The following is a 23,858-nucleotide window of genomic DNA, read 5'->3' as shown; positions in this document are numbered from 1 at the left end:
AAATGATAGCGCTAAAATGATAAAGTTTAACATTGTATATTTACATTATATAAAAGTATAGGAACAATAATTTCCTAAAACACTGTCAGCTGTTAGACTCTCCTACAGTCATTAGAGAGATTCAAATTTCAACTGAGATGAGTGGATGAAAAAGGTAAATGTCCTAAATGGAATTAAATAAGAATTAAATTCTGGTTTTAAATTGTAAATGCTAGGTACACTAAACATTTCTACAAAGAACAGAGTTATGATGTAATCTCTGCTTATTCTTTTTCATATTATTAAATTTTTATAAATATTTATTAACTAAAAAAATAACTTTCTTCCTAAGTTATCTAGCTATTGCATTCTCTATATTTGTAGTAACTGTCAACCTATTTCCCTATTTATCTACTTGAACATTAACAATTTTTAATTATTTTGAATTGATTTTGAACATAAAATATATCTTCAACAATCTGCAATTATTACAGCATTTTACTTATCTAACATTTACTATGCATTTATACTTTAAAAGAATTTCAACAAATAAGTCAGATTTTTTACTGCCTGTATCTGAATATTTGCATAATAATAACAAATCTAAATAACATACTTTGTTTTTATCTGTGACACTCTTACTGATTAGATATAAGAATAACTTTTACACTTAACCATGTCAAAGTTTAAGGATGATGGAAATAATATTAAAGTAGGCATTCTGAAAGCTGAGGCCCAATGCACAGGCCAAACAGCCAAGACTCTGTCTACTGTCACTAAGATAGAGTTAGATTTTAGGCAGGCACATGCTACTGCTTATTCACAGTTAGCTTTCGATCAGTCAACATCAAAGTCTTTATCCACACAGATGACAGTTAAGTCATATTTTCTCCATTCTATCTTTTGTAGTTGAGTTTTTATTGACTTTTTTGAGAGAGAAACATTGATTTGTTGTTACACTTACTTATGCATTCATTAATTGATTCTTGTATACCCACAATTTTGGCATACCAGGACAATACTCTAATGAACTGAGCTACCTGGCAAGGGCAAAGTAGTTGATTTTTTTGGATTAAAAGTAGACAACTGTATTGTTACTTGTGTTATATTTTTAAAAATTGATTTTTAAAGAGAGTGGAAGGGAGGGGGAGAGACAGAAAAACATTGATGTGAGAGAGACACATCTATTGGTTGCCTCTCCCATGCACCCAGACCAGGGCTGGGGTTGGAGCCTGCAACTCAGGTAAACGCCCTTGACCTGAATCAAACCTGGGCTAATGCTCTATTCATTGAGCCAAACCGGCCAAGGCTTGTGTTAAATTTTTATCTGAGTAGGTACAGGCTTATACTTTGGCCTCCTAGGGCCCATCAGCTAGAGACCCAGTAGTTATTTTATCAGTATTATATTCAAACTAGAGGCCCTGTGCATGAAATTCGTGCATGGGGGGGGTGTCCCTCAGCTCAGCTTGCACCCTCTCCAATCTGGGACCCCTCGAGGGATGTCCGACTGCCCATTTAGGCCCGATCCTGGTAGTATCGGGCCTAAATGGGCAGTCGGACATCCCTCTCACAACCCAGGACTGCTGGCTCCCAACTGCTCACCTGCCTGCCTTCCTGATTGCCCCTAACCGCTTCTGTCTGTCAGCCTGATCACCCCCTAACCACTCCCCTGCCAGCCTGATTGATGCCTAACTGCTCCCCTGCCAGCCTGTTTGCCCCTAACTTCCCTCCCCTGCAGGCCTGGTCACCCCTAACTGCCCTCCCCTGCAGGCCTGGTCCCCCCCCAATCTGCTCTCCCCTGCAGGCCTGGGTCCCCCACAACTGCCCTTCCCTGCAGGCCCGGTCGCCCCCAACTTCCCTTCTCTGCCATCCTGGTCACCCCTAACTGCCCTCCCCTGCAGGCTTGATCACCCCCAACTGCCCTCCCTTGCAGGCCTGGTCCCTCCCAACCGCCCTCCCCTGCTGGCCATCTTGTGGTGGCCATCTTGTGTCCACATGGGGGCAGCCATCTTTGACCACATGGGGGCACCCATCTTGTGTGTTGGAGTGATAGTCAATTTGCATATTACTCCTTTATTAGATAGGATTAGATAGGATAGAGGCCTGGTGCACGGGTGGGGGCCAGCTGGTTTGCCCTAAAGGGTGTCCTGGATCAGGGTGGGGGTTCCCTTGGGGCGTGAGGCGGCCTGGGCGAGGGGCCTGTGGTGGTTTGCAGGCCGGACATGCTCCCCCGACTACCTAAGCGGAGGCCCTGGTATCTGGGATTTATTTATTTTCTATAACTGAAACTTTATAGCCTTGAGTGGAGCCAAGCCTCCTGCTTGCTCTGTGGCCGCAGCCATTTTTGTTGGGATTTATTTATCTTCTATAATTGAAACTTTGTAGCCTTGAGTGGAGGCCTAGGCTGGCCAGGGTGTGCGGAAAGCTTGGTTTCCTCCATCGCCAGGGGCAACTCAAGCCTCCTGCTCTCTCCAGCTCCGTGGCTGCTGCCATTTTTGTTGGGATTTATTTATCTTCTATAATTGAAACTTTGTAGCCTTGAGTCAGAGGCCTAGGCCAGCCAGGGTGTGCGGAAAGCTTGGCTTCCTCCATTTCTGGGAAACCCAAGCCTCCTGCTCACTCTGTGGCCACAGCCATCTTGGTTGGGTTAATTTGCATACTCACTCCTGATTGACTGGTGGGCATGGCTTGTGGGTGTAGCGGAGTGATGGTTAATTTGCATATTACTCTTTTATTAGATAGGACTAGAGGCCCAATGCATGAAAATTTGTGCAAGAGTAGGCCGTCCTTCCTCCCTTCTCATCCCCGCCCCCCCTGCCCCCGCTACCGACACCGGCTTCCCTCCGGCACCCAGGCTGCTTCCTTCTGGCTGCCCACAGGCACCTTGGATCTGGGCTGCTTCCATCTAGCCCTGGCTTCATCAGGAAGGATGTCCAGCCGAGACCGGTTTGGCTCAATGGATAGAGCGTCGGCCTGCAGACTCAAGGGTCCCAGGTTCGATTCCGGTCAAGGGCATGTACCTTGGTTGCGGGCACATCCCCGGTAGGGGGTGTGCAGGAGGCAGCTGGTCGATGTTTCTCTCTCATCGATGTTTCTAGCTTTCTATCCCTCTCCCTTCCTCTCTGTAAAAAATCAATAAAATATATTAAAAAAAAAAAAAAAGGAAGGATGTCCAGAATGATGTCTGGTCTAATTAGCATATTACCCTTTTATTATTATAGATTACTGGTGAACTGCTGTTCAAAACATGCCATGGAAAGAGTCCTGCAGTGGCTAAGCCCTTCTGGTTAAATTTCTTCCATGCATTTACTTATGATCAAGAGTCAAAAAATATTGTTTAAGCCAGTCATTTAACTATTTAGCTGCACTGTTATGCAGCCCACATGTCTCAAGGGCGTTTTGAGACTTTGGTAAACATCTTGCTAAAACCCAAATACAGTGTGTTCATTTGACCAAACTCTCATGATTTCCTATTACTTATTAAATGAATCTGTGCTGTCTCTTATGGATCACTGCTTCTTCCTGGTGCTTATAAACCACTGAAGTGGGTATTACACTTTTCCAGAGTTTTTCTCAGGATTGATGGATTCAGTGGTCTAGGTTTAAAGACACTAACACATACACCTTTTGAGACATGCACCTTCCTGGTTTTCCTACATCATCTCCCTTCTTAGGTTGGTTGGGCCTAAAGCATAGCCCAACCTCATTCAAGCACACATACATCTAGTTCCTATTGAGGTCCTGTGACATGTGGGATACTTGCTAGAGGTTGTGAGCATCTGCTCATGCTCCCTGAATGGTAGGACAGGGAAGTGGGTTAGCAGCTGGGGCAGAGAGGGTGTGGGGCACCATTTCATATCGCACAGAGAAAGGCTGAATGATTAAACCGAGAGGAGGTGGTCCATAGCAGAGTCAAGTCTAACCTCAGCAGACCCATGCCAGGCTGCCAAATCCAACGGAGGGCACCCAGAAAGCAGAGCAAGTACAAACACGTTGAGACATCAGGGAAGCCGTGAGGAGCAGAGCATAATGAGAGGGTGGATCAGGAGTAACTCCCGAGTCAGCTGTCTTGTTTATATTCAATTCTTGGAATGACAGGGGAGGGATGTCTGTCTGCCAGATGGAAACACAAAACTGAGTAAGATTCAGTCCTGCTTAAATTCCTGACATTGTCAGCATAAAATGGAAAACTTTGTTGGCATTAAGATCCATGGATATTTATTTAGGTTAGTCTTTAGGATAGAAATACCTAAGTGCCTTTTGTATGCCAAGCACTGTTCAAAGTGTTTTATACATTCATCCTCATGATAGTACCACTGTGAAGTATGATAATGATTCCTAGTCTACAGGTGAAGAAACTGAGGCTAGGTAATTTGCAGAAATTCACACAACTAACAGAAGATTTGAACTAGGCAAGTATGACCCCAAAGTTCACATTTGTAACTCCTATTCATTATGGCCCCATCGATGGAAAGAGAATCCTTTAAATAAAAACAATTACTATACTGCCTTGTCCATGATAAGGTATGAAACAGCAAATAGAAACTAGAATAGGTCTTAAATGCTCCTTCTTGGACCTTGTCATCAGTTTAAGTGACAAAGAGTTAAGCAGAGTTCAGCAGAAGGGCAGGAAGAGTAGGCTTTCTTGTTTTTCCAGGGCAAAACTTGATAGGTAACTTTATGATTTTTATCCCAGCATAGGTTTAAAATGGTAAGTCCAAAGTTAATATAAAAAATTCAAGGTGAAACAGTTAACCCATTTGGGTTGTCTGTATTCTTGCTCCCATTTATACTAATAAATTTTAACTGTTTAGGTGAATATGTGCATTTCTGTTATAATGAGTTCTCCTTTCTCCCTCTGGCTACTTCTGGTTGTCTGTCTACTCCTTATCTTCATAATAAGGGCACTTTATAGTTCTTTCTGCAAATGGATTCATCTAACACGGTGCCAACTATGTATTTTTAAAGAGATAATGTGTCTAAAATTTAACCAGATTCAATCAGTCTTTACTTTCATTTTAAAAGGAAAGTTTATTCATTTCTAATGTTCTGTACACATTTTCACTTGGAAATTTCATTTCAGACACAAACAAATAGATTTTATCTTTCAAAGCAAAACGATCTTGATTAATTAAAACAGTATACATTTACGTTAGCATTAAGTCTGGCTGGCAAATTCCCAAGAGTCAAACATGGCACCTAATTGTGCCAACTGGGATCAGGGTAAAAGTATTTTGCACTTCATTACATTTTGCTTTATCACACATTTAATTCCCTCACAATGTTCACTTTCACATTTAAAAAGCAAATTAGTTATTAATTCCCCAACTAATATAATAAATGTCCACCTTTGATTGAAAACTTTCAACATAAAAAAATAAAACAAGAATTTTTCAATAACTGCTTAGCCAAATAAATGTTGCCAATATAAGTTTAAACAGTTTACAAAGTATTATTTCCTTTGTTCTCTTTCAAAACAATACAGGTACACATAAAGTCCACATTACAGACATCTAAACTGGTAAGATATTATAGATTGGTGGCATGCAAGTATTGTACATTTTAAAATATATTTTATTGATTTTTTACAGAGAGGAAAGGAGAGGGATAGAGAGTTAGAAACATCGATGGGAGAGAAACATTGATCAGCTGCCTCCCGCACACCTCCCACCGGGGATGTGCCTGCAACCAAGGTACATGCCCTTGACCAGAATCGAACCTGGGACCCTTCAGTCCGCGGGCCAACATTCTATCCACTGAGCCAAACCAGTTAGGGCATATTGTACATTTTTAAGTGCAATGAAAAATGCTTATTTGTTTCCCTCGAATGGATGAAACAAAATTAAGATAAAGGTTTAATTAAAATATAAATATTCCATGTGGAGTTGTATTAAAAAAAACACAAAGTGACAGAGATAGAAATTTTAGGTCAGTTCAATTTCTTTCTTAACTAAGGATTGTCACTGGCAATGTTTACTACTAAAATAAAATTTCTTAACATGCACCTTTTTCTATCCATTTCATTCCACATATGGCCAATTCCTATCTATCCACAGGGAACATTTTAATCCTGGCCCAGCTTCTCTCAATTGCACAGTGTACTTCTGATCAGCTTCTCTGTTATCCAGTCAACTTGTGCTCAGACACACATGCATGCGCACACACGCACGCATGCGCTCACACACACACTTTAAATGAAAGCCTATGAAAAACGTGCTGTTAACTGTGCTCCATTTCCTTCTTTGCATTTTCCCCTTTCCTCCACCGATTTTGAGGAGAAGATATTATAAATGTTAAAATATCCTTTCAGAAAAGGCTGTTCCTTGAGAACTACTCTGAAGACAGTAAAAACTGCTGAGGAGGAACAGACAACTGTCTGTCTGTCGGTGGCAAGTTCAGACCTCTTCCTCTGAACAGTGCCTTGTGAAGAGAGATGAAACTGCAATGGGAACAGGTTAGAATCCCAAGATTCAGGAGCTGGAAGGGACCGTAGACAGCATCTGATCCGCTCACTTCGTTTTCCAGATGAAATAAAGTCAAGATAGGTGGAAAGTCTTGCCCAAAGTCACACACAACTGATATCCAAATCAGCATTGTTTTCCAAAAATACATGGTGACAAATGGAGCATTTTTACTTATTTAGTTTTTTGGAGCTGGAGGACAATTCAAGCAACGTTTATTAAGCACCTATTTTGTACAAGGCACCTTACTAGATGTTACTAAAGGTACAAAGATTGATGAGAGTCCCTGTCTCCAAGTGCTTGTGAAAGTCCTGTGAGGCTAGGTTTCAAGATCCTTCTTAGCGGAAAATAATACTGGCCAGGGCTAAGGTTGCTGGTGATAACAAGGCAGCTGCTGCCCAGGAGAGCTGATCTCACAAGTGATACTGTCTTCCCTTCACTACCAGAGCTCAGCCCGTTACACAGCTGCCGGAGCCCCACCGACAGTCTTCTCCTAGCCCCCGAGTCACACCTCAGGCCACAGCCTGCCCCACCCTGAATGGCGACAGAGCTGACAGGAGGGCAGCAGTGTCCCAGACCCTCGTCACTGTTTGCTTCCCCCTGTGTCCAACCCTGGGCTCTCTGCAAGGGTCCTGTCCTGTCCCAGGGAGATGTCAAAGTGACTCAGGAAAACGCCCTACCACACACATCACTGGTATATAACACACACTGCCCCATCAACCACCTCTCCCATGTCTTGGTGGAAAATAAAGTAATCCCAGTCCTCTACATCATACTCATGCTTCCATTCCCCATACTAAAAAAGATGTGGAAGATGTAATTGTTGGTCAGAGGAAAAGAAAAGATTCAAGAGGCAGAGGAAAATATTAGTGAATCAATATATATATAAAAGGCGAATATGCAAAGTGTCCCCTTGGGAGTTCCACTGGGAGACTGGTAGTTCGATTGCTCGCTATAATGTGTGCTGACCACCAGGGGGCAGCTGGAAGCTGGGGAAGGAAGGCCCCGGCTGGCAGCTGGAGGCCCTGATAGGCCCTAATTGCCGGCCAGGCCTAGGGACCCTACCTGTGCACGAATTTTATGCACCAGTCCTCTAGTAGATAATAAACATGATCTCCCACTTTTGTACAGTCCTTTCCAGTATAGTATTTTCATCCTGCTAGCTGATTATATTCTCACCACAACTCTGTGAGGTAGTTAGTGAAGGTATTGTTCCCATTATAATATAGCTGAAGAACTTAGGCTTGAGTCACCCAGCTAAGAAAGTGTGGAGCCAAGTGTCCAGGTTTCTTGACTCCAAATACAGTGCTCTTCCCCCTATATAGTCTACTAGAGGCCTGGTGCATGAAATTTGTGCACTCGGGGAGGGTCCCTCAGTCTGGCTTGTACCCTCTCGCAGTCCGGGAGCCCTCGCTCCTGACTGCTCGCTGCTCCTGAGCCTGGCTTCTGGCTGAGTGGTGCTCCCCCTGTGGGAGCACACTGGCCACCAGGGGGTAGCTCCTGCCTTGAGCACCCGCCCCCTGGTGGTCTGTGCGCATCATAGTGACCAGTTGTTCTGCTGTTCGGTCTATTTGCATATTAGCCTTTTATTATATAGGATAATTGGCAGGCAATTAAGTGATCATATACACCTGCTAAGTGTCAGTGATAGGATTAGGAGTCAGTCTCTAAATCTGTTAATATGGTTCTCCTCCACCAGACCAACTAGCAAAGCCTAAGTGCTCAGAATGACTACCATGGAAGATACCAGAGAAATGTCTAGTCTCCTTCACCCTCCCCCAAATCAATGATGCACCACAAAACTGGGATAAATCTCTGGTGCATGTACAGTCTTTCTAGCACAGTACCCAGAGGAAGGTTCAAAATTTAAACCTTGGAACTCCGCCTCCGTCCATCTACTGAATGTTCAATCATTGATGTTATGGGCAGATGGGAAAGAGGAAAGCTGAGCAGAGTTACTTCTGCTGTTATGCAAGTTAAGACCTTTAATTTCCATCTTCCTTTTCCACCTCACTCAGCCTCTCCACTTTAGTAAACTCCTGAACCACAATAGAAACCCAATCTAATCCAGAGCTGGTAGCAAGAAAACAATGAATCCGTCCTGGGTTCTAGGTACTTTCCTCCCTCCGGTTTGTTGGGGGAGGGGGTCATGTGATTTTCACCCAGAATGCTCTGCCTGATGCTTCCATTCGTTCTCACACCTTTTCTTTGCACGTGTCTCAGTCCTTTAGCTTTGAGGATGGCATGGTAGGTGGTGGGGAGATTTGAAATGAGGGGCAAAAGGAAAAACTGCCACTGGAAGGCAGAGCTAAAATATTTCATCTTAGTTCTCTGCTCATTAAAATGAAAGTAGCAAGAGATCAACCAAAGAACTTGTATGCATATATGCATAACCCATAGACACAGACAAAAGGGTGGTGAAGGCCTCAGGGGGGCAGGCTAGAAGAGGTTAATGAGGGAAAAAGGGGATTTATGTAATACTTTCAACAATAAAGATTTTTTAAAAAAGGAAAGTAGCTATTACTGCATCATTAGTGTATGAGAGGAAGGAAGCTTCAAGATCGTGACTTAAAACCGGATTCCAGAAACAGCTCCACTGAGTACAGGTAACAGGCCACAGAACCCAGAATTCACAACTTACCACCCCTGCCCATTGGTGCTGATGCCAGACATACTTGCACTAAAGATGGTATCCACTTTGCAAAAAGGCACTCTACCCTCAAAACCCAAGAATTGTATCAATCCAGAGTTTTTGTACTTCCTGTCCCCCTCACAGTGCCTAGGAGAGGGCTAAGCACCCATATCCACGAAGAAGGAAATATCTGCAAACCCTTCTGTGAATTTAAAGCATGCTGATGCTTAACAGTGTTTTCAGGTTTGAGCGTCGGACCCGACCTCCTGGCAGTTATTCAGAGCACACGGGTCTCCCTGATGCTGGTGCCCTGCCAGGGGCCACGCTTCTGCCTGGAAGAGAAGCTGCCGCTGTGACCTGGTGTTCCAGGCTTCCCTTAGGGTTATGGTTTTGAGGAGAACAGGCATTTGGGATTTCTGAATTTTGAAGTGGAGATGGGCTTTTATTGTACAATAATCTGTGTGCTCTCAGATGGGTGAGCTGCACGTGCCCCTCCAGGTTAGTAATTCTCTATCTAAGCTAGGCCTGCAGCAACTCTGAGAGGGGTAAGGGAAGAGGGCCAGGGAGACAGCATCTCCCTTCAATCCGTTGTCCAGCTTTAGCCAAGTAGCTCCATACAGTAATTAGTGACCTTTATGTACAAAACACTTATATAGAGTGTACCCTACACAGATGGAAGGAAAGGGCTGCATCATGTTGATGAAGATGAAAGAGCTTCTACTTATACACTTTAGGCATATGGAGAGATTTGGTGCTGACACAATGAAATGATTGCAAAGTTTCTAATCTTTATTCCCTAAAATTGTTGTCCATGCACACTGTGAAATTTGGGGGGTGATGAACTAAAATGCAAACTCTAGGGAGTGATTTCACATTAACCTGGGCCCGCAGCAACTCTAAAAAGGACAAGGGACAAGGAGCTGGGAGAAAGCATCCCCCTTCAATCGGTTGTCCAGATGTAGCCAAACACCTAGTTATTTAGATATTTGGCAATACACACACACACACTCTTATTTACATTAGGCCCTAACAAGATAAAAGGAAAAGATTTACTCATGCCCATGACGATGAAACAGCATCTTTTACACACTTCCGTACGGTGGGGAGATGTAGTGCTGGACTAGTGATGTGATCTCCAGACTTCCAGAATTTGTCTTCTAAAAGTCACCTTTTACAAGTCATGTTGTGATATGAGCCTGCAGGTCCTGGTGAGCGATTCTGCACTTACTGTGGGCCTATCCACATCTAAAAGAGGGAAGGAGGTGGTCTGGGAAGAGATTATCTCCCTTCAATCAGTTGATGTTGCCAAATATCTCAGCATCATATTTGGCAAATGCATACATATAAAAATATTTTATATACGTTATGTACCACCATGATGAATGGTAAGGGATTAATCATGCTCATAATAATGAAAAAACTACTTGCACACTTTGGGAAGATGCTCGAGAGATAAAGTCCTAGGCTAATTAAATGATTTATAGGCTCTCCAAAATGTAAGTTTATCTTCTAATAGTTATCTTTAATATGTGAATACTCATGAAAATGTCACCTTTCAAGCTACTTTTAAAACACAGGTAATATTAAGATAAAATGATTAGATATAAATATTAGATTTCATAGATTCTATTACATGTGAGCCAACTATTTTACAAGCTAAAACAGTGCTAAATTTTGATAATACCCATTATCTTGCTTTAATACTATCAACAACTGAAGTACAGTCACTATTAAATTCTGATTTTTTTCTTACTTTCTGCCAGGGTTTGTCAGAAACTGCTTTAGCCCCCAATCTACAGCACCCTGGGGCTGCAGAAAACACTCTGTAGAATTCAAGATTCCTTAGGGGTGAAGGTAAGAATAAGAGTGAATGAGAAAAGAAAGGAAAAAGTCCTATTTGCAGGGTCATGCCAGGGACTTAGCACTTAAATATATCTGCAATGAATCTAAAGTACTAGGAGAAAGAAACAGAAGAGAAATGTTCTCCCCTTTGGCAACATGGTAACCAAAACATATGTACACACACACACACACACACACACACACACACACACACACACACACAAAGAGTTGTATACATTGCTGATGCATGTTTATAAACCAACAACTGGGGGCACGGGATAGGAGGAAGCCCTGATTTGTAAAATTTGCTAATTTCCTTGGTGTAAATACTCCCACCACCATGGCCAATTTCAAACTCCCAGCAAGAGGTCCTGAACTTCTGAGTTCAGAAGAGATGTAAATAGTACAGCATTACAGCATGTCTGCCATACCGACAACAACAGATGCAAACAGTCTTAAGAGCACAGGAAATAGTAAATGTACTTTTGAGTATTACTCTTTGTTTTTAATACAACTTACTTGATTGTAAGTGCATGACATTTAATTTTTAATAATGGCCATGTTTAACAACCAGTTCTCAAAATTCTTGAAAATTTAATAATCAGTAAGCCTGTATGAGCTGGCTCCAACATTCCACACCTAAGTAAATAAGGGGAAAGGAAAAATCAGACTGAAAACCATTAAATACTATTTACTGTGCTTTTTTTTTTTTTTTTGTATAGATAGGGAGACATAGTGGAAAACTAAAGAATTTTTAGGGTTCTAAAAATGTCAACAGGTTCTGCTCATTAGTCCCTCAAAAATGTAAAATATTCTCAAGAAAATGAGATGTTTCAAAGAATTTTAGGGTTACAAATGTGAGTACTTAAAATATAGGTAAATATCCAATTTTATAAAGGCTATCTATCTGAAACTGTTCCCATGTGTTCTACAAGCTAGCTGGAATGATATGTGAGTTAATTTATCATTTTTTAAAACTTGTTTTACTGCTATCAAGCAACGCAAGAACACTCAATTACTAAACAAATCCTGGGCTGGGCCCACCTTCTGCCAGAGTCAGCAACACCTTTAGCTCCAGCTGTTACCAGCACTAGGAATGCCACCTTTACAAGACTCAGCATTACCGAGAAAAGAAGAAAGAGAATGAGTTGGAAGGAACGGGAGAAGGGAATAAGGAAGGGAGACATAAAAGCTAGTGTTACGAGTGCCACCAATTACAGCCTTGGGCACTGACAGTTATCAGAGACATGTGCACTTATCACTTGCTTCCTTATTTCAGCATCTGACTGCTGCAAGATTAATGCATACTACCACGCAATCATCGCCGCTGTACTTTCACAGCCTTCGTTCTTGAGATGACAAACATCTGGATAAGTGATAATTCACACTTTTTCCTGATGTTTGCAAGTATCTGGATGGATCATGCCATGTAGAAAAAAATCGGTATAATTAACTTGAATGTTCACCTTTTATCCTACAATCTTGTTACACTAAAGAAAAAGCAATAAATCCTTCTAAAATTTGCCAAAATAACGTGTATCAGATAGCCTTGATTAATGTACAATTATTATTGTTTTATTTGGGCGTGTACTGTTTTAAAAGCCTCCCTCTTACTAAAACTTAAAAATATCCCATCCTGTCTGGACAACTTTAAAACAGCTTTGTAAAAAGTTATCCATCAGAGACATGTTAAAGATTGAATTTATGTTGAATAATTAGTAAAGTAGGTGTGCCAATTCATTGTGCTACCCGTGAGTCTGTCTTGAAGCTATATTTGTGGGTTAATAAACATTTTATACTTATTTACTCAGGCTATGTTAAAGTATCATAATGCTGTCTTGTTTTTATGAAGATGATCCCATTGATTTTTGATCAGTGGGGCATGTGCATTCAGTGATATTTCTGGAACTAAGAATTTGTGCTAAATTGGGTTGCGTTTCTCACCCTGTGAAAGATTGGCAATACTAACTTCTTATATGGTCAGCAGAACACTTCTGCTGTATTTAGCCTAACTCAAAGCTATGCATGTAAACAGAGGTAGGCCTCCATCATAACCAGTTACAAACACACTTACATACTAAATGCCTTTTAGTGGTTATAAAAAGTTCATGTAAGCGAGACAACCCAATATGAAAGTGGTTAAGTCCTTTTCAATTGTTGTCACCCACTATGACCTGCCTATGTCCACTGGTGCAAGTTGCCAGAGGTGCCCACGAGCAAATAAAACAACCGTATGTATTTAAAAATCCCAGATAAATAAGTAGTGCTAAAAAAGAATAAAAATTAAATATTAGCTTTGTGGTTAACGGAAATGAACCTTTGATAAAATAGTCCCGGTGGGGAAGGAGAAGCGCTTTTGTTCGCTTTTAAATGGCCGCCGTGGTGAAACTTCGCCTCTTGTAGAAATTTACTTTCGGTCTCCTTCAACTCGCTTTTTACGAACTAGGTAAGAAAGAAAGAAAGGTTAAAATGACAAAGTGAAGGGATACTCCTTAAATTTCAGATAAACAACATTAATCACACAGAACAGCAATCTCACACACTTGAGGATCCAGTTACCTTAAGTTTCAATATTCAATTACCCACTGGATTATTCTCTCATTCTTAGTTGAGAATGAGAGAATCAACCCAGTGTGGTGTTGGGTTTACATTTACATAAAGCTATGTCTGATAGTTGAGAATTTGAATGTTAGGACTTTCCCAGTTCTACGGAGTAGAAGAGATCCACAATGCAGTGAACTTCCAAGTATTTTCTTGGTCACTTATCCACAGCCCTTCTCAGCTTCTGTACAACTCAATCACCCATTAGCTTTAAGGCCCCAGGATGACACATTCACAACCCGTTAATTCTGATTATGGCTCGCAGACCAGGAGGATCTGCAATCGAAAGTTCAAAGTTTCTAAACCTGTTTTAAATCAAATCTCCTAAATATCAACCTCCAAGGAAGGTGTGATTCAGATGGCAACCAAACGCAGAGATTAAAGTTCCCTTAAGCTGGTTCTTAGTATCCAAGAAGTTGCCTGGCTGCCCATCCCCAGTTTCTGCCACCGTCTTCTTCCCCCTTTCACCTCCCGCCTGCAGGCTCCTCTAGTGGGTAACAGGAGGGCTACTCTCATCTTCTTGGATTTGGCAGAAATGGTGCCCTGACTGTGGCCCTGCCCCAACTCTCCACTTTAAATAGCTCAGCCTACTGCCTAGGCTGCGAAAATGCAAAGGTCTAGCCCACAGTTACTGCTCCTGGGCTGGGATGGCCCCTCCGTTTACTTCAAACTTCTCGTTGTGCCTGTTCTTCTTTGGTCTCCTTGTTGTTCAGCTGTGGATCCCCTCCGCTTTTCCTAAACATCTTCCGACTGTTGCCTCCACCTTTCCCCAAAGCCCTGTTTGCTGGGATGCCTCCTTAGCCTCACCCTCTGCAGCCCAAAGGCAAGCACTGCCATCTGCCCGGCCAGCCTCCAGATGCCACACATGGCTCTTTGGCTGGGCCTCAGGGTCTTGGCTCAGTATGTGCAGGCAGAGAGCTGGACACTAACTTTACCTGCTCCCTTCTGGTTCTAACCCTTCAGCTTCTATCTTGTCTACTATCTGAATTCTCCCTGAGGCCAGCACCGTACTTCGTAGAACACTGTGCCCAGTTCCCCTGTCCAAGGTCTGGTATTCTGACCCTGAACCTCAAACTGGGGACTGCTATTGGCTAACTGCTTGCCAAGTGGACTGTCTACACCCGGATGCCCTTTTGCTATGCTGCTTTAAGTGGCGGGGATGTCCCCAGACCAAGCCTTCCCAACCTGTCCCGTTCTTCTGTGCTGTGGTTGACTAGGACATGCCCCACCTCATGTGAACAGAAGAAATGCCACAGATCCTCAGCAAAGAGTGGGCAGCAGGTAACATTAACGAGAGGCTAACTGAAAAAGCTACCTCTGAGTTTCCCTTCGTAGCATAGTTCCATTAGTTCAGTTCACATGTAAATTACCAAAGTATCAGGCATAACCATATTTAAACCCAACTACAGAAGCACAGTCAGGCACAAACAAAGTGAATTGGGAATGTCCATGCCATTGTGTCCATCTTCTGGTGTAGATAACAGCAGAGGGTGATTACATGCAATAAGTAAGGAAAGAAGAAGCAAATACACAAAGGAAACCAAGCAAAAATCACGGGTTGTCTGAAAAAAAGAACAAACAGTTCTTGAGAGAATGCTACAATAAAGCTTAAACTGTGAAGATGATGAAGAGTCCCATGACCATGTAATAGTTTGCCTTTGATGAAGGGCTAGCACTAAAGGCCAGTGGGATGGTGATATGTTAGAGCTGAAGTGGAGAAATGAATGATCATCATGCTTTTCTAGTTGCTAACAGCACCACAGTATGCCCGCATTACCCAGGTCATTATTCTTTGTGATGGCAGCTGCCACCCTTGTTCGTGGCCCTTGCTTGGTAAACTGATATCCAAATTTGAGGATCCTTGAATTCTCCTCGAGCATCTGGGCAATTTCCATCTCTACAGCTGTTCCCAACTGCTGTCTCTGGTTGCAGGTGCAGGTACATACATAGGATGACCAAGAAGAACGAGAAAACAGTTACTTGTGTGGAAAAGATACGTGGCTACTTGTTGGACAACAAACAAACAAAACAAAGAGCCAAAAGTCTCCAAATGAATGGGAAAAAGTCACTTGAGATATTTTCTTCCATGCAGTCATTTGCTCCTTGTCTAGAAGCAAAACCTGACAGATAGATAGCCAAATCAGCTGAGAGGACTAAGCCAATTATTTATGAAGGAAAAGATGATTCCAGATATAAAATGAAAGCAAAACCAGTATTTGGTGTTTCCAATTTACCCCAGTGTTTATGGTTTAAACAAAGGGTGTTTTTTAATAGGAAAACTATCTTATAGCAATCAATCCAATTACTGAATTTTTTATTCTGGGATCCATATCCAAAAATAATTGAAGATTATCAATTAATGAGCTGTTCTCTCTCAGCAGAGTCTCACTAGGAGATACCCAAGAGGCTTCACCATAGTCAAGTGAGTTATGACACACTGAAGGGGTTACTGGACTACAGAAAAGTAATCACATTTCTTTATGAAAAGAGATATTTTCACATTTGTAAAAAGAGATATTTTGCTTGTCTTTTAAGGTGAGACATAGAGTAATAAAAACATTAAAAGTAGATTTTTTAAAATGGCAGCATGTAAAAATAAGAATTTAAAATTAAATTTAAGGGACACAGTATATTTTTTCATAATATATTCATTAAATATTTTTAAGTAAAAAGGACAGGCTTGTTTAGAAAAAGCAAACAATAAAGTGCATCCTATATAATAAAGAGGTAATATGCAAATTGATCCTCACACCCTTGCATCACAAGATGGCCGCCACATTGTGACAAGATGGCCACCCCCATGTCATCACAAGATGGCCACACCTTACGTCATCACAAGATGGCCGCCTCCATGTTGTCACAGGATGGCCACCCCCACATTGTCACAAGATGGCCGACAGGGGAGGGCAGTTGGGAGCGACCAGGCCTGCAGGGGAAGGCAGTTGGGGGGGGGAGGGCCAGGCCTGCAGGGGAGGACAATTGGGGGCGACCAGGCCTGCAGGGAAGGGCAGTTGGGGGTGTACGGGCCAGCAGGGGAGCAGTTAGGGGGCAATTAGGCTGGTAGGCAGAAGTGGTTACAGGAAATCAGGCAGGCAGGCAGGCGAGCGGTTAGGAGCCAGCGGTCCCGGATTGTGAGAGGGATGTCCGGCTGCCGGTTTAGGCCATGTGGGTTCGGGCCTAAACCAGCAGTTGGACATCCACCGAGGGGGTCCCAGATTGGAGAGGGTGCAGGCTGGGCTGAGGGACACCCTCCCCAGTGCACGAATTTTGTACACCAGGCCTCTAGTAAAATATAAAAGCTCCCTCCCCCTAATATTCCCATTCCCCACAGAGAAAGCCAGTTTGGTATATAGTATGTAGTCTTAAAAATTTTCTATGCATTCACATGTCTATGTAATCTTATGTACACCTATTTTTTTTTCCATAGAAATGGATTCTAGTAGCATATTGTTCTGAAAGATGTTTTTCTTTTTAAGATTAATAACACCTTTTCATGTAGGTAAATACATGTTTACCTCATTGGACAGCTGCCCAGCATTCCACTGTAGTAATGCATCATAATGTCTGCAGCTAGGTCCTAACGATTGTTTGTTATATAGCTTTCCATTTCTACTATTGCAAACTGTGCTGCAGGGACCTTCCCATGCACACACAGTGTATCCTGGGGCATTTCTGCAAGTGTGCCTGGGAGGCAAATTTCAGCAGGATCCAGGTGTAAGCATGTTTCAATTTAAAAAAAAAAAAAAAATATATATATATATATATATATATATATATATATATATATATATTTTTTTTTTTTTTTTTTTTACAGAGAGAAATAGAGAGTTAGAAACATTGATGAGAGGGAAACATTGATCAGCTGCCTCCTGCACACCCCCTACTGGGGATGTGCCTGCAACCAATGTACATGCCCTTGACCAGAATCGAACCTGGGACCCTTCAGTCTGCAGGCCGATGCTCTATCCACTGAGCCAAACCGGTTAGGGAAGCATGTTTTAATTTTTGACATATTACTGACTTATCCTCAAAGGCCATGGCAATTTTTACACTTGCTAACAGTGTTTGAGTTACTGTTTTCCTTACTCTAACCAACATGGGATATTACCAATCTTTTCATCCCTATCAATCCAATAAGTGAAACTTATATTTTACTTGTTTATATTTAATTGCTTTAATTTGCTTTTCTCAAATTATGAATAAGAACAACTAATTTTCTCATACGTTTGTATGTCTTTTTTTTTTTTTTTAACTACCAATCTCTGTAATTTGCCCATTTTTTCCTGGGCTTTTTTTAAAAAAAAAATTGGCTTGTAAATTTCTTATATATTAGGAAATTAGCCCTTTGTCAAATTTGCTGAAAATACTTTGTTCAGTTTCTTTCTTTTTTTGATTACTTAAAGACATTTTCTCTCTTTCATATGGTCAAATTTATCAATCTAGATTTAATGTCATGTTTAGAAAGTCTCCACTCCTGATATTTTCCACTTGTTTTATGATTTTGCATATTGTAATATTTAAATCTTATTTCATCTGAAATGAATTTTAATATAAGAATTAAAATACACCCTAGCAAGTGTTGCTCAGTGGATAGTGTCAGCCTACAGACTGAAGGGTTCGATTCCGGTCAAAGGCACATGCCTGGGTTGCAGGCTTGATCCCTAGTAGGAGGCGTGCAGGAGGCAGCCAATCAATGATTCTGTCTCATCACTGATGTTTCTATCTCTCTGTCTCTCTCCCTTCCTCTCTGAAATCAATAAAAGTATGTTTAATAAAGGAATTAAAATAGAACACCAACTTTATTTTGTTCCAAAATGGATTCTAGTAGCAAATTGTCCCACCATCTTTTACTTCATTTTTCTTCCATGATTTGAAATACCTCTTTGTTGCAAAATTCTTAGGTATACTTGAGTGTTTCTGGACTCTATTACCCTGCCACTCTATTTCTGTGCCAGTATTATGCAATTGGATTGCTTTAATACCTTTTAAATTTGGAAATTTTAAGTATGGGGTAGATAAAGGATAAAAGTTTATGGAGAAAAAATAAAACAAACTAAAAGTTTATGGAGAAAGTTTTTGTGTCCTTTGCTCTTTATCTTTCTTTTCATCTAACAACCTGTCAAATGAGTCTCTTGCTAAGATATTAACAAAATGTGGTACTTCCAGTAAGACAACAGTTTTGGGAACCACAGGGTGGAGTCAGCATTCTAAGCAATGCGGATCTATGGGAGGGAGGAGCAGCAATAAAGTAAGAGATACTGACCTCAGTATCATGAGCAACTTTAGCTCATGACACACTTTTGAACAATGGGACTGTATTAAGGACTGAGATCCAACCTCAGGTCGGGGCTGCCACAGTTCTGGTTTCTGCCCCTGGAATGGGCCAAAGTGGTGCTACCCAAGGGCAGCAGGAGCTCATGGTGGATGTGGCTGACTGAGAGGGGTGATATAAAAGTCCCTTTACTTCTCCTTACAAATCTCAAGCATTTGGAGTCCAGCACTTGGATAACTTGGAGGATGGCATGTTGATATAAAGGATGTAGGAGCTGAATTTATGTTGGGGGGCATGTAAAAGAGGGGGAGAAAGTAATATAATATAGGGCATCTTTCTTTCTCAGCCTGAGTTGTTTTTTGTTTGTTTGTTTGTTTGTTTTTTATTTGAGGTCTTCTGTGTTGTATAAACCCAGGACACTAAATGAGCACCAGAATTTCTTATAATTTGGATAGTATGTTTCTTTTTATTAAGTCACTAAATACAAAGAAAAAAAGAAACAAAAGTTTAAGCATACATTTCTTCAGGTCACCTTTTGTTTTTCTTTATTTTTATTAATGTCTTTTTAAAAATTGATTCTGAGAGAGAGAGAGAGAGGAAAAGAGAGGGAGAGAGAGAGAGAGAAACATCAATTGGTTGCCTCCTGCATGTACCTCCACATCCCAAATGCACCCTCACTGGGGATTGAGCCTGCAACCTGGGCATGTGCCCTTACCAGGAATCAAACCAGTGACCTTTTGGTGCAGGGGATGATGCTCAACCAACCGAGCCACACTGGCCAGGGCACCGTCTGTTTTTCTTTAAGTAACCTCTTTTCACTACTCCAATTTATTTATTCATGAATATGCACTACCGATTGTTCTCACCGGGCACCTGATTAAGTCATTACATATTTAGCAGGAACCCACACGGTGGGGGGTTCTCAGCAGGCCTCCATTCTGGTGCAGTTTCCTGCTGCAAAGATATTAATTGGGTCTCAGCTGCTGGCCCTGCCTGAGGAAACTGTCTTAGAGATTAGTTTATTTCAAACCCTTCCTTAGAGGAGGAAATGGAGATTTACTTCTATCAGTCTGTGAGTCAGTGAACAAAACTGTGGATGGAAATCAAGGTTTGTTTATGAATTTCCTCATTCTTAAAATAAAGCAAAAACATTTTTCCAGTTGTTCTAGAACTTAATCCTCTTCTTGTCACGGATAAAGAGAAGTCATTTCAGAGGCATACTGGGGGACTAAAGTTGAAAAATTACACAAATCCATGCCTAGAGGACTGAAGAGGGGTGGTAAGGATGATACTTTAGATGGGTTTTATTTATTTATTTGTTAATCTTCATCTGAGGATATTTTTTCCATTAATTTTTACAGAGAGTGAAAGGGAGAGTGAGGAAAAGAGAGAAAGGGGGAGAGAGAAGGATGGGGAAAAGAGAGAGAAAGAGAGCAAAAGAGAAACATTAATGTGAGAGAGACCCATTGATTGGTTGCCTCCTGCACATGCCCTGACTGGGGCAGGGATCGAACCTGCAACCCAGGTACCTGCCCTTGACCGGGAATCAAACCCGAGAACCTTCGGTATTTGGGCTGACATTCTAACTTCTGAGCCACACCAGCCAGGGCTTATTATTTTTAAAAAATGTTTTTATTGATTTTAGAGAGAGAGAGACGAAGGGAGAGTGAGAGACATCGATTGGCTGCCTCCTTCACGCTCCCTACTGGATCTAGAGGGGATTTAAGAGAGACTGTATTTTAGGGTCTTCTTCATATGCATTAGAAAAAGCTGCTCTATTCTAAATTTTTAGGATTTCAGCTCACTCACTACATATAAGGTTGTCAGATTTAGCAAATAAAAATACAGAACACCCAGTTAAATTTGAATTTCAATAAATAACAAATAAATAATTTAGTATAAGTTATGTCCCATGATATACTTGGGATATAGTTATACTAAAAATTAATTGTTTCTTATCTGAAATTCAAGTTAACTGTATTTTATCTGGCAACCCTAACTAGATGGTATTTTACAAGGAACTAGGAACAGAGTATCTAGAACGTTATTTCAGATATGGGTTTTCACTATGGCCTAAGCCAACACAAGAAGTTAAATATACTTTGGGATAAAGTGTCTTAGATCTCCTGGGAATATTTACTAAGAGAGCTCAACTTCTTCCTGATACTACTCTAGTTGGTAAATATCCCTGAGCTATCACTTCTTTTCCTTTGGCATTTTTCTCACTTGTGTTCCTGCTCTCCTGCTTCCTGATGACCTTTAATTTACTAGCAGCTGGACACACACCAACATACACAGCATCAGCTTCCCCTGAATGTGTCTGGTCTTCCCCTTGGGCGTCCCTCCACACCTCTGCATTTGGAAAGCTGTTTTGGTGATGCATCCCTTCTGGGGATGGTGAGGAAGTCTGTTCTTGGTGGGGTTCCCACTCCGCTAATAACAAGCCTCGGGAGGAGTACAGGGCTGAACAGTCCTATTGTCCTGGTCAGCAAAAAAACAGAGTAGAGCTGTCCATGGAACCTGTCTTCAGGCTTAGGCAAAAGTCCTGAGTAGGCAAAGCCGGCACGGCTCAGTGGTTGAGCATCGGCCTATGAACCGGTCACGATTCCATTCCATGCCCGGGTTGCAGGCCAAATCCCCAGTGTGGGGCAGGCAGGAGGCAGATGATCAATGATTCTTTCTCATCACTGATGTTTCTATCTCTCTCTCCTTCTCCTTTCCTTTCTGAAATCAATAAAAATATATTGAAGAAAAAAAAAGGTCCTGAGTAGGATCTTGGGGCTTTATCAGATCTTAGAGGGTCTAGACCAGGAAATTTCCCAGATGTGCAGGGAACACTCTCAACAGGTACTTCCCTGAATGTCTCTCCTCCCACCCCACAAGAGAATGCTCCTAGTACAAGTCTCCTTGCTCTCTCCTCTTTCAGTTCCATTCCAGGCCCTTTCTTCCTACTGCACAGTGTCTAGACCCCTCAGATTCACTGAATCTCACTGTAGACACTCCCCTGTGACAAAGGAGCAGGGTTACAGGCCGAGAACTGAGACTTGCTCCCTGTGAGCTGGAGCCAGCTGAAGCAGCAGAGCAAGTCAGGAGGCAGGGCAGGCAGGCTGATGCTGGGAAAGAGAGGTCTCTTCAGGGGACAGGAAGTGGTGGCTCCAGGGAAAAACAACTTGCTTTGGCTGGTGATGGGAACCTGAGAAACGCTGTAACAGAGCTGAGATTATGACCGCACTGTGGGTGAGTCCGATGCTACTCTAAGCCAGGCCATCTTCTAGAACCCAAAGTCCTTTATTTATTTATTTAAAAAAATATTTTTATTGATTTCAGAGAGGAAGGGAGAGAGAGAGAGAGATAGAAACATCAGTGATGAGAGAGAATCATTGATTGGCTGCCTCCTGCACGCCCTACACTGGGGATCAAGTCTGCAACCTGGGCGTGTGCCCTGACCAGGAATCAAACTGTACCCCCCCTCTCCGCCGCACCTCCCCCCCGCCCCCTGCCATCCCTGGTTCATAGATTGCCACTCAACCACTGAGCCATGCCAGCTGGACATAGAACCCCAAGTCCTTTAAATGGGCTCTGTGGCCAGCACCAGACTGCAGGAGCCCGCTCTACTCTTTCAGCTCTGGGAACCTCCATCCAGGGACAGGAAGTCTGACTCTGGGAGTGGCCACTCTGTAGCCATAGTCCCAGTGATAGGCAACAGCAAGGCTGGGGCAGGCATGGGTTGAGATTCCTGCTGAGAGGCCACAGTGATGACGGCTGAACAAAGCAGCTGTTATACCTCTGCCTCCACCTGCTCTTTCTCCTCTAGGCCTGACCAGCCCAGGGCTGGGGGCTAGCTGGCTCTTTATAGCTCAGGTTGCCCCACTGTGCAATGCTTAATTAGGAACATGCTCTCCCCTCCTCCCTCACAGGCCTGCAGCTTTTATAACGTATAGGAAAGCCAGAACATAAAATCGAGCAACAGAATTTTGTCTTTTTAACTCACTCCATTGTGGCGTACCTTTCACATGCAGCCTGTGGGTCAGCTTACCTGGTTGTCGATCTTGACTTCTGTCAAGGTGTCATTTTCTCTTAGTGCCTCTACCAGGGCCAGGATCCCAGCTCCAGTTATAAAATTGGATTCTATGTTTAGACTTTTCAAGGTCTTGTTCACTTTCAGCATATCTGCAAAAGCCTTATTATTCAAAAAGGAAATAACAATTAGGGTTTCTAAAGATTTATTTCCTGAACTCCCCACCCCTAAATTAAATGAGTCTTTTTTTACAGTACTTAAAAACTTAGTTAAATCATACTTTCACCTCAAAGCAAAAAGATAATTTAAAACTCAAAAAATTGTTCAGTCCAGCAGCCCACACTTATGAATTTCATATATCTGCAAAACTAACAAACAAAAAAAAAAGATACTGACATAGGATTACAACTTTGCTTTGTTGAGTAAAGACATAAAAAAAAAAACAAAAACAAAACACTCCACTGCCATCTGTTATCACTACCAATGTTATTTTTGAGAAAAGGCAGTTTAACATTAGGAAATATGTACAAAGGATTTAATTTCAGAATGATATCATTTTGCCCCTTCTTATATGAATGGATTAAAAGAAAACCTTTACTACTGACTAGCATTTAGACACTACTGATTTAGTCATATCATTTCAGGTCATCCAGAAATCAGAACTCCTCAAAGATAACTCTTGGAACAAAATCATCACTCAGAGCAGCAAACCCACTAGAGATGCCCAGTTCAAGCCTGCAGCCTGCACACATGCACCTGCTTGCTCCCCTTGCTCCCCAAGTTTTCCCTTCATGAGGAAAATATATAACTTTTAAGCGACTGGAACTCTCACAGAGCATGAAAGGAAAAAAAAAAAGAGGGCCATTATCTTAAAGAATTGCTAAAATACAGAAAACAGCAAGACTGATGGAGAAATTAGCACACAACTGCCTAAGATGCCAGAGGTAAGTCCCGACTGGGGCATTACATTAAAGAACTGCTTTAGGCCCTGGGCCGTGTGGCTCATTGGGTTGGAGCATTGTCCTGTACATGGAAAGTTCTGGGGTTCGATTC

The 23,858-nt window shown here is 42.0% G+C and overlaps 1 protein-coding gene across 1 annotated transcript in view; it reads right to left on the bottom strand.

Moving 5' to 3' along the window:
- Nucleotides 1-8,079: 8,079 nt before the first annotated feature.
- TMOD2 (tropomodulin 2) overlaps nucleotides 8,080-23,858 on the bottom strand; it is a 56,174-nt gene continuing 40,395 nt past the window's right edge. Inside the window, exons 8-10 of the mRNA XM_079769656.1 lie at nucleotides 22,824-22,967; nucleotides 15,293-15,437; nucleotides 8,080-13,356 (exon numbers count right to left, since the gene is read on the bottom strand). Of these exons, the coding sequence (XP_079625782.1) occupies nucleotides 13,322-13,356; nucleotides 15,293-15,437; nucleotides 22,824-22,967 (324 nt within the window). The 3' untranslated portion in view covers nucleotides 8,080-13,321. The remainder of the gene's footprint in view (nucleotides 13,357-15,292; nucleotides 15,438-22,823; nucleotides 22,968-23,858) is intronic.

The sequence above is a fragment of the Cnephaeus nilssonii genome (assembly GCF_951640355.1).
Source record: "Cnephaeus nilssonii genome assembly, chromosome: 4".
NCBI lineage: Eukaryota > Metazoa > Chordata > Mammalia > Chiroptera > Vespertilionidae > Cnephaeus > Cnephaeus nilssonii.
The sequence above is the reverse complement of the archived record's forward strand: the minus strand, read 5'-3'. Positions and strand labels throughout refer to the sequence as shown.